Source organism: Leptosomus discolor, chromosome 6 (assembly GCF_034619465.1).
Source record: "Leptosomus discolor isolate bLepDis1 chromosome 6, bLepDis1.hap2, whole genome shotgun sequence".
Classification (NCBI taxonomy): domain Eukaryota; kingdom Metazoa; phylum Chordata; class Aves; order Leptosomiformes; family Leptosomidae; genus Leptosomus; species Leptosomus discolor.
In genome coordinates, this window is record NC_141396.1 from 41,203,690 (window position 1) to 41,214,001 (window position 10,312).

The 10,312-nt window shown below is 40.1% G+C and overlaps 1 protein-coding gene across 3 annotated transcripts in view; it reads left to right on the forward strand.

Moving 5' to 3' along the window:
- Positions 1 to 7,537, forward strand: part of PTEN (phosphatase and tensin homolog) — a 49,012-nt gene extending 41,475 nt beyond the window's left edge. For all 3 annotated transcript variants that reach the window (XM_086466724.1, XM_086466726.1, XM_086466725.1), the window contains 2 exons: positions 6,085 to 6,309; positions 7,317 to 7,537. In XM_086466724.1, the coding sequence (XP_086322850.1) occupies positions 6,085 to 6,309; positions 7,317 to 7,502 (411 nt within the window). In that variant the 3' untranslated portion in view covers positions 7,503 to 7,537. The remainder of the gene's footprint in view (positions 1 to 6,084; positions 6,310 to 7,316) is intronic.
- The last annotated feature ends 2,775 nt before the right edge of the window (positions 7,538 to 10,312 follow it).

Genomic DNA, 10,312 nt, shown 5'->3' on the forward strand with positions numbered 1-10,312 from the left:
CCAGACAGAAGTCTTTTGTAAAGAAACCGCCTTGATAATCTGCCTCAAAAATCTGTTGAATCTAGTGGCTGATTGCCTTCAACCTTGTGCCAAGAGTGGAGGCCAAAAGAAAGCAGGTATATGGTGTTACGCAGTTTTGGTAGGACCACATGTGTTGGCTCTACTGTAAATGCAGACACAAATTGAGGGCATCTGAGACTGGATCCGTGGATCCTCTTGGCTGTAAGCATGTTAGTCTGTTTTACGAAACTGCTGCTGAGATCTTCGTATTGAGAATTAGTGAAATATTCCATTTCTGACGTGCTTTGGCACTAGAGGACATCTTTCCACATGATCCTTTTGACAACTTGTTATATAAAGTGACTTAAGAGGGGAATAGGGCAAAGGTGAATATTTGTGGCAGAAAACTTACCTTGGCATGAAGCTGAACACATTTCTTTGAACAAGTGTCCCACAACTGTGCCTGTTCCTTTTCTAGATAAACTGATCCTGTGCAGTTTTTACTGAAAACCCCAAAAGAGGGCCTTCCACTGTGGAGACGTGTCGCATTTTGGAGAAAAATCAGCTCTGTGCAGTGGTCACCTAATTAATGAGGAACTGTATAATTAGGAGTAGCAGGATCTTATCTTTCAGAGATTCTGGTTTATTCAGGCATGTTTATGAAAGCTGGAATTACAGGTCTGTTTCCTGTCACTGGTTCTTGCTCTTCCAAGGTTTTCTGTTAGGAGATTTACAGGTAGCTGGTAAACAAGTTTTCTTGCAGACACTTAAAGGCATCACATATCTACCAATCTGCACTTTAAATTTCTTTAAGAAACTGAATTGGAAAACCCAAGCAAGTGTAATTCTTGATCCGTTGTGGGCCTCAGGATGGAGAAAGGCTATGTCTTGTCTCTGGAGATAAAGGAAACTTCTGTGTTCTGCTGAATCTAGTTTGGTGTTTGATACAACTGATCTCAGATGAAGTGCTCCACATTCACTCACATGTAAATTTGCTTCAAATTTCTTAATCCTCTGAAGAACAGTAGCGTTATCTGCAGAACTTTCTAGTATGAAGGGTCCTTCTCAACTTTGAAGCTGCTCTTGGATAAAATTACTGTACATGAAACAAACTGGAATGACCAAGTGACCTTAAGCACCTAGCGTTGCACTGTCAATTTGAAATTTAAAGTAGTCGAGTGTCCTGGTGTTTTTTTTAGTGGCAAAACTTAATTTGACCAGATTCAATGGCTAGCAAGAGCTGACCTCAGCCAAAGGATTATTGATGCTGGTGAGAAGATGTAGGTAAGAGGGTGACTGCTTTGAAGAAGTTACCCTGTTTCGTCTCTTCCATAATCTGTGACACCTGGCATCAGTTAGTAAGCCCACAACTTTTGGTCTTTTCTTGTCTAATAAAGTTGTTTACTTTATTCTTGGACCATTTCTTCAGTATGATGTAGCTACTTCCTTTCAAGAATGAAATGCATGCTCATATGGTATCAGAATGGCTTGAGGCTAGAGTACCGTTATTATATATGAATTTCTGACGGATATAAGTTAGTAATTTGGGGGTTTTTTTGAGCATGGTTTTTGTTTCTCTGACTTGTAGCTTGGCTATTCTTCCATCTCAGATTGCTGCTGTAGTCTCTCTATGTTTACTTCCATATATCTATGTGAAGCCTTTTTCTTCCAGTTATTGATGTTGACATGGTAATCTTAAAGTATTTCAGAGTATCCTTCTATCACTTGGTTCAGTGAGGGTCTATTTAAAAATAATGCAGATCTCATAATCTTCCTGCCTGCAGAGCCTGGGGATAAAGGAGACCTTTTCAGGAGTCCTCCCAGTATAGATGGGAGGGAAACATTGAGGTTTTTTGTAAGAGTCGTTGCTGGTTTATACCCAGACTCTAGCGTAGGCAGGGCTGACAGCATTGTCTGAGCTGTTGGGTATGCCATTTCATTCAGTCCATATAGATGAGAACTTTTGCTACACGGTTCAGGAGGACTTTGGGTGATTTGCTGTTTAGCAAGCACTGAAGAATGAACTCTGAAAACGTCAGAAGACTTTATCTGTTGATCTGAAAACGGTAGAAGAAGTTCCATCAGCCATGACTATGGGGAGGCTGCGAGGCCAGCATGGAACAGGTTGAAACAGGACCTGCATCTTGTGATTGCCGGAGAGCATCTCCAAAACCCTTAGCTGCTGTTGCAAAGTGATTATGAGTGCCTGTAGATCTCTCTGCAAAATTAAACTCTCAGGAGGATACAGGAACTCCTAGCTGATGACTTAAATGATCTTTGATTTGGATGTCAGTCTGCAGTTAGAGGCAGATTTCGGCTTTTGAGTGAGGAATATTTTTTTTTCTGTCAGTCTGAGAACTGAAAAGCTGTGTGAGGTAGGGATTATATGTCAAAATAGTGTGATTAAATCAGCTTCTGTCTCGAGTGTCTGATACTGCACTGTAGATTTTATAATGCAGATTTGGTTATGGGAAGAAATACATCTGTGATTTTTTTTTTTAAGGCAGTTGCCTGTAATGTAACTGGAAGTGAAGCAAAACATGTTCCAAAAAAGCCTCTAGCTAATACTCGTTTTGAGAAGCCTATTCGTTAAATTGTGTTCCTGTGAGCACTTGATCTGGTATTCTGATTTGCTATAGAAAGCCCAACTTCTGTTCATGCCTTGATTTTTTTAAATTCCTGTCTTTGGCCCATGTTCCATCAACTTTCTTTGTCTCTCGTGAAATATCTTGGAGTCTGATGCTGGCTGAATCCTCACTTTGAATAATGAGTTTTGTTTTCCAGTGAAAGCAGTGACAGTTATCAACCTTAAGAGCTAATTCCAAAAAACATGACCAAATCTTCCCTCAATTTGAGTGGCCGTGCCATGTTCCAGTACCCATGAGCTTAGTTGATTAAGCTAATTAAGTTAGTGTAGTGGGAAAAGAAGGAAAATAACTTGATGTTTTAAAAAGCTGGAGAGAGATAAAAGGGTAAATGGCCAGCTCAGCCAAGTTGTATTGTTTAGTTTGAGTCCCTGAAGACTTCTGCAAATTTATCCCAAGGAAAACAGATTAAAAGATGTCTAGTGAGAAGTTTGTCATCTGTCTTGTCTTCTCCAGACTCTCTCAGTAAAGTTGAGTTCCCGCAGTTGCTTGTCCAGGCAGGCCCTTAAGTGCCAAGTAAATCCTTCCTGGTTCTGCTCCACCTGATGAAGTTTGAGGTGAGGCATGACAAGACCATGCCTTCTGCTTCTGCTGGCATTGGCTTACATCCAGTGGCCTTGTTTGCTTTGGCACGACTTTCCTCCAAAGCTGCTTTAGCACTGTTGGTGTAAGCCATTTTCCATCCATCAGCTTTGTCCCCTACTCTGCTGACTTCACTGGAGGTGTCATGGGTGTCTCTGAGGACCAGCACCAAAGTGCATTGCTGCTTCTGCATTGCGGTCCCCTGGAAGGGTAAAACATAGTAGTACCATCACCCTAGCTACAAGAGGTGGGATCTCCCTTGACTGTGGTCGTGGTGCAGAAATGCACTCTCTAAACCCTTACTGGAAGGATGGCCTCTTCACCAGTGGTGAGACTGCAGGTTGGTATATCCACCTCCTTACTGAGCTCGTGTGCTGGAAACATCAGCTCAGGCTTGCCTTTTCCTGATGTTTATTGCAGATGGTACCTGGACTCCAAATCCCTCCTGTTCTGTAGCTGGAAATCTGATGCCATGGGTTGTTTCTGTTTTGACCTGAATTGGTCTTTTGGTTTGGGCAGGAGTAGCCATCTCATCTCCTTGGAGGACTATATAACTTTTGAGGGACTCGTCATCTAGGCATAGGAAGAGCCTGGACCAGGTTACCCTGAAGAAATCTTGATGTTTTTTTTGCCTGCTGCCCCTTTCTTCATGAGATATCAGCAGGCAGGCTGATGACTTGTTGGAGCATTATAGTAGAATCCACCTTCTTGCCCAGGATGTTCTTCCTCTACTTCCAGATCTTGGAGTGGGCATTTTTAAAGTTTCTGTGGTAGTGTTAGTGAGGACAAAGAGGGTTCTAACTATATGAGCACTTTGGGTCTGGCAGGAACCTAACGACTGCCACTTTACAAGCTTCTTCATAGATGTGATGGCTTGAAGGGACTTGGTGTCAGTGGCAAACATCTGTTAGTCTCCCACGACAGCTGTAATTACAGCATGTTAATTTGGTAGGTAACTTCATGGGTACCGGAGGGGCATGCGTTGAAGTGGATAACTTCTTTACTACCAGAAGTGTTTCTGACTGAATTATTTATTGTCTTTGCCATTGCATGTCCTTAGAGGTTGGAGGTCTCTTAAGTGCCTACAGAAATGCACACAAGCTGGAACTGGTTTTGTGTGCTTTACCTAAAATACTGAAAATGGTCTACTGACCTTTGGTAGAGAAGGCAGGTAGAAGCTGTTTCATCAGACGCTTCTGGATTCCCAGTATCTGTGTGCTTACATTTTTTTATTAATTTGTGAGGGAGAAGTATTTAAGTTAAGATATGGTCTAGCTCTTCCCTCCCCCTTTCTCATTGGCCAAGGAGAATGTTGTGATATTTTGTCAGTGCCGAATTGCCTTCAGCAGAGAGGCATGCTCTATGGTGCATGTTAGAACCACTTCTGTTCCCCCTCAGATTGTTCCCCGGCTTACCAGCAGAGGTGAATAGCTAGGAAGATTGAGCAGGACCTGGATTTTCCAATAAAAAATTGGAATTAGATCTCTCTGGTAAACCAAAATATGTAAATTAGCTCAGGAGGAGTCGATTTGTGTTCTGGTCCTGTATAATATCAAGGAATGTTAGATTCTGGTATGTGCTAGCTTTGTCACCCCTGCAGTTTTAACAGAGAAGCAGAGATACTACTGACTGTTGTGGGAAGACTTCACATTTTGGATCTTTTGCCTGAAAACTCAAATTGGAAGTCAGATAGGTGGTTTAATTTGTAAGGATGAAGTAAATGTAGCTCAGTGTCAGATGAAGTGCTTAATGTGCTAGTGAGGACCAATCTGCTAATGGTAGCTGATCTTGGAAACATCAACACTCAACTGACAGAAGCATGGCAAGTGATGGAGAACTAAACCAAGAGCACTCAGTGCATCCTACAGAGCTATTTAGCTGAGAACTTAAAGGTGAATTTCCTGAGTATATCATCTTCAGAGATTGTCTAGCCAAGAGCAAAGCATTGCTGCTTGTTCAGTAACACAGATGGAGATGGAAACTCACAACAACCCTGGTAGTCATGACAATAAGTATGTAACATGCTGGCCAATACTAGCTGGTTCTCCGGTGGCTTTTTAAAATCACTGATACATTTATATTTTGCCTCTTTCTGCAAGTATACCTGTTGCAGTGTTATAGTGGATAATCTAACTTACACCTTTCCAGCTGGTCATCTGTCAAGTTCTGCTGAAGTTGAATATACTTCAGCTGCCAATGCGTCATCTTCTCATTAAAAAGTTCCTGTTGAGCAGGACAGCAGATACTTTCAGAGTCTGACTTTCTCTTAATACTGGTCAGCAAACATCTCACTGGTAGAAACCATCTCTGCAAAGCAGTAATGAATCCACTATGAACAGAGTTCTGTGTTTGTAGGGTGTCTTTGCTCAATTACAGCTATTTCTGTATAAAAATAAAGTGTTCTGTTACGCAGGAAGCTGTGGGGGGAAGATGTTCTCTATTGATAAATATCAGTCTTGTAAGCTGGTTCTCACAGGTTGTCAGAGTTTGGCTCCTGCTTGGCAAGGTATGAGCAAAAAAAATCTATGACTTGTGATTACAAGCTACACACTTGTTTAATTTATTGTCATCTGCTTTTTTTTGTAGGTGTGTTTTAAAACCAACTTTGGATAAGGCGTGACTTCTGAAAGCTTAATTGATTGAAATTGAGTTTGCTTAATGCAGAGTTTTGCGTATTGTGCAGGAGAATTGGTGAAAGTGTCTTTGCAAGCAATGTAACCAATGACGTACTGCTGTCCAAACATGTTTTGTCTGATATTACAAATTTCGTTTTGACCAGATGATGATATTGGTCTTAATTCATGTGCCACTAGTGAATGCTAAAGCAAGCTTGTTCTTTGTGTTCTTCCTTCCCCAGGACAAAATGTTTCACTTTTGGGTAAATACATTCTTCATAGGACTGGATGAAAATTCAGACAAAGTAGAAAATGGAAGTCTAGTTGCAGATCAGGAACTTGATGGTATTTTCAGTACAGAGCGCTCAGATAATGATAAGGAATATTTAATCCTTACATTAACAAAAAATGATCTAGACAAAGCAAATAAAGACAAAGCCAACAGATATTTCTCTCCAAACTTCAAGGTCAGTATATATTATGTGTAAACAAAGCTGAAAAGCTGCATGACGTTATCTGATTTGTCTGTCTTGCTTTATGGAGGAGCCATTTGAAACTGCTGTCTATGTAGAAATTGAATTCCTGTATTAGTATTGCCACCACTTAGCAAAGCTTCTACCTTTGTAAGTTTATCTGCTTTTGGAGAAGTCAGTAGATGTTGAGAGACTGGGAGTAAAGGCTTTGGGTTGTTTCAGATATTTAGCAAAGCCATTAGAGACGAGTAGGAGGAGACCCAGAGACCCAGGTGCCAACTTTCCTGTACCAGCTGCATTGCCATGAGCTCTAAGCTTTACATAGTAATTCCTGACTTGATTTGCAGAGGTGCCTGCTTCATGGGAATGCCTTAACCTGTGAGGTTAGCCTGGAGGAGTATGAGCCATTGCCAGTGCTGTTTTTAAAAATGAAAAAGGCATTTTTAAGAATTTCAGCTTTTTCTGACTTGCTCATAAAATATCAGACCCCAGCAGTGCTCGTTTGAGGGTAATGGTCAGAGTTGCTTTCTGGAATGTTGCTTGGATCAAACTTTTAATACACACACACACACACACAAGTCACCAGCCACAGTGTTTTGTTCATCCCTGCGTGCTCTTATTACCACCTTTTATTGTACTTGCGGAGGTCTAGAAGGTAGGACAGTCACAAAGCTTTACTGTGGCATGGCCGGCCGCAGTGGTATGTCCTGCTGCTGGAACTGAAGAGTACCAGTGGTTGGTGCAGATATGCAGAACTCCTTCAGCTGGGCTTGAAAAACCTGCTGCTTTGCCAGTTCTTTATTTTGTCAGGGGTGGTGGTGAGAGGCTGGCTAACCTCAGAAGAACTCTTTCTTTGTTTCCTTCATTCTGGGGTAGAGAGACGAGCACTTGTGTGATTCAGTGTAGCAAAAGGAGCCATGCTGTTAAAAATTGCATTGTTACCTGTGGTCGGTTAAAGTCCAAGTTCCCTTTTTAAATGTTGTTTTTTTTTTCTTTCCCAGGTGAAGCTATTTTTCACAAAAACAGTAGAAGAGCCATCAAATCCAGAGGCTAGCAGTTCAACTTCTGTAACACCAGATGTTAGTGACAATGAACCTGATCATTATAGATACTCTGACACCACTGACTCTGATCCAGAGAATGAACCTTTTGATGAAGATCAGCATACGCAGATTACAAAAGTCTGAATATTTTTTTTATCGGAGAGAAAAAAAAAAAACCAACCACGAAGAGTGGCAAACTTGAATAAACTGAAAAAAAAAAAGGACCTTTTTAAATGGCAGAAGGACATAGTGTCAGATTACCAATTATAGGAATAATTCTTTCCTGACCAATCTTGTTTTGCCCTATAAATCTACAGGGTTTGACACTTGTCCAGTTGGGAAAAAGAAAAAAGGTTACGTAGGTCTGATATGTATATACCTTTTTGTGTCAAAAGGACATTAAAACTTCAATTAGGAACTATAAACATGGCACTTTCCCATTTTATTCCAGTTTTATAAAAGTGGAGACAGACCTAATGTGTATGCGTAGGAATTTTTCCTTTTGTGTTCTGTCACCAAACGAAGTTCCGAAAATATACAGGTTCACATCCTGCCCCTTTTTTGCACTTGTGTGGCAACAGAAAAGTCTGCAGTTGGCTAAGAGATGTTTCTAGAAGGTTTTACTACATTCTAATGCATGTATTTTGGATGGGGGATGGAAAGTAATGCTCAGAAAGGAATATAGTCTGCTGGAGCTTGGCCTGTGTACCATATCCAGCTACTTACATGCACCTTTCTTTAGCATGCTACCGTAATTCATCCTGGACAATTGAAGAGTCGCCGCTGTCACTGCTCGTTGTTTGTGCATTTTATTTTTTTAAGTGTAATGGTGCTAGAAAAGGCAGCTAGAGGGAGTGATTCTGTATAGGGGTACAGGAATGAACCTTCACAACATCCTAAAGACCCACAAATGAAGGGAGAAAAAATATTGGGGTCACAGAAAGGAAACACAGCAACAATGACTTAACCATACAAATGTGGAGGCTATCAACTAAACTATGGGCTTGAAACAAATTGTTAAAAAATTTGACAATGATTTATTGTTTTTTTCCTGAATTGTAATGGCTGCTCCATCTCCTGTGTAATCAAGGCCAGTGCTAAAAGTCAGATGCTATTAGTGCATACATCCGTCAACATCTTACATTTATATTAGTTTTTCAATCATATTCCTGCTGTGAATACTTCGTGTGCTGCCTTGCAAGCTTTTTTCTCGTTAATACAAAAATATTTTGTGATGGTGCACAGGAAATTTCAATTGGAGATTCTCCAGGTTAGTGTTTGTTCTGAAGATATGATGCATTTATTCAATCAAACCTTTGTCAGCTGTTCCACCCCTTTGACCTTACACATTCTATTACAATGAATTTTGCAGTTTTGCACACTTTTTTAAAAAAAAGTCAATAACTGTTAGGAAATTTTACTTGAATACTCAGTACCTACAATGTTTTAAAAACAGACATTACACATGACAGAGGAAACCAGAGTTGCAATAAATTCTCAATACTGTGTGTATATGATGATGTGTAATTTTAAAAAGCAGAGCTTGTCCCAAATACATTGTTTGCTATTAAAAAACAAACCACCCAGCAAATTAGAGTTCTAAACTGACAGCATTATATTACTTGTTCATAGGGCTATAGCCAGGAGTAGGGCTTGAGGTTCACTTTCAGTGTAGAATTGACATGCCCGGACTGCACATGACTTAAGAGTACAACTACTGTTGCATACAGATGTGAAGTAGCTGACAAAATGTTTTCTCTAAAGTATGCCATGAATAGCTGTCCCCAAATTGACACTTTTTTTAGGATGTAATACACCCCCCCACCCCCCCTTTAATTAACTTATTGGTGCTGATGTTGAAGGTCATTAGCTGTGTTCTCACCTAGGTAACAACTGCCTATGGAATCTGTAAGGGCCCTGTACAACAGCATTAATGGTAAGAACTGGAATGAGACAAGGCAGGACTTCTGGTAATTACTATTGGTAAACAAAGGTATAAAGTGCTTTTTTTTTTTTTTCTGGTGTCTGTTGGTCAGTTTTGCTCATCAGATTCACAGTTCTAACTTCTAACAAAGCTGATAAATATTTTCTGACTTGTAGGTTTAATTAGACTTTACTAGCTTAATGGATCAAGATTGCTGGTGCCAATGCTCATTTTTCCTGCTGTTATTGACGAGCAGGAGGTGGTTACCTTGGGCCGTGATGTTTAACTCTTACCCTTCGAATCATGTTTCACCTTGTCTGTTTTTTAACAGTTGAAAGTTGTGTTGGCTAATAAACAAAAATGTTCATGCTTTAAAAGTATTTGGATATTGACACTGCTGCGTGTCCCACTTTGGATAATAAAAATTGGATTGGTGCGGTTCTGGTATGTAACGCTGCGGGCCAGATTGGAAATCACAACGCGATGGGCTTTTGCACTGTTATTTTTCCTTTGGAATGTGAAGGTTGGAATGAGGGTTTTGATTTTTTTTGAATGTTTCAATGTCTTTGAGAAGCCTTGCTTACATTTTATGGTGTAGTCATTGGAAATGGAAAAATGGCATTATATATATATTATATATATAAATATATATTATACATACTCTCCTATACTTTATTTCAGTTACCACCCCCATAAAGTTGACAAGAATTACTATGACTGAAAGGTTTTTGAGTCCTTGTTAAAACTTTATTTATGACAGTATTCATAATTAGCTTGAACTGCATTCTGTAGGTAATCTTTCCTTGAGTTTCTGGACTGTATGCTTAAACCTTTTTGGATGTGCAACAGCTTACATGTCTGAAATTACTTGAAGGCATCACTTTGGTAAGAGCTTACTGTTAGGCCCTTGAAGCATCCCCTAGTCATTGGTAGCCCCACTCAAAATATTTGCCACAGCTATTAAAGGGCAGTTGTATAAATAGCATCCGGATTTCGTTCCTGTGGCACACATTGTAAGTGGAGTACATGC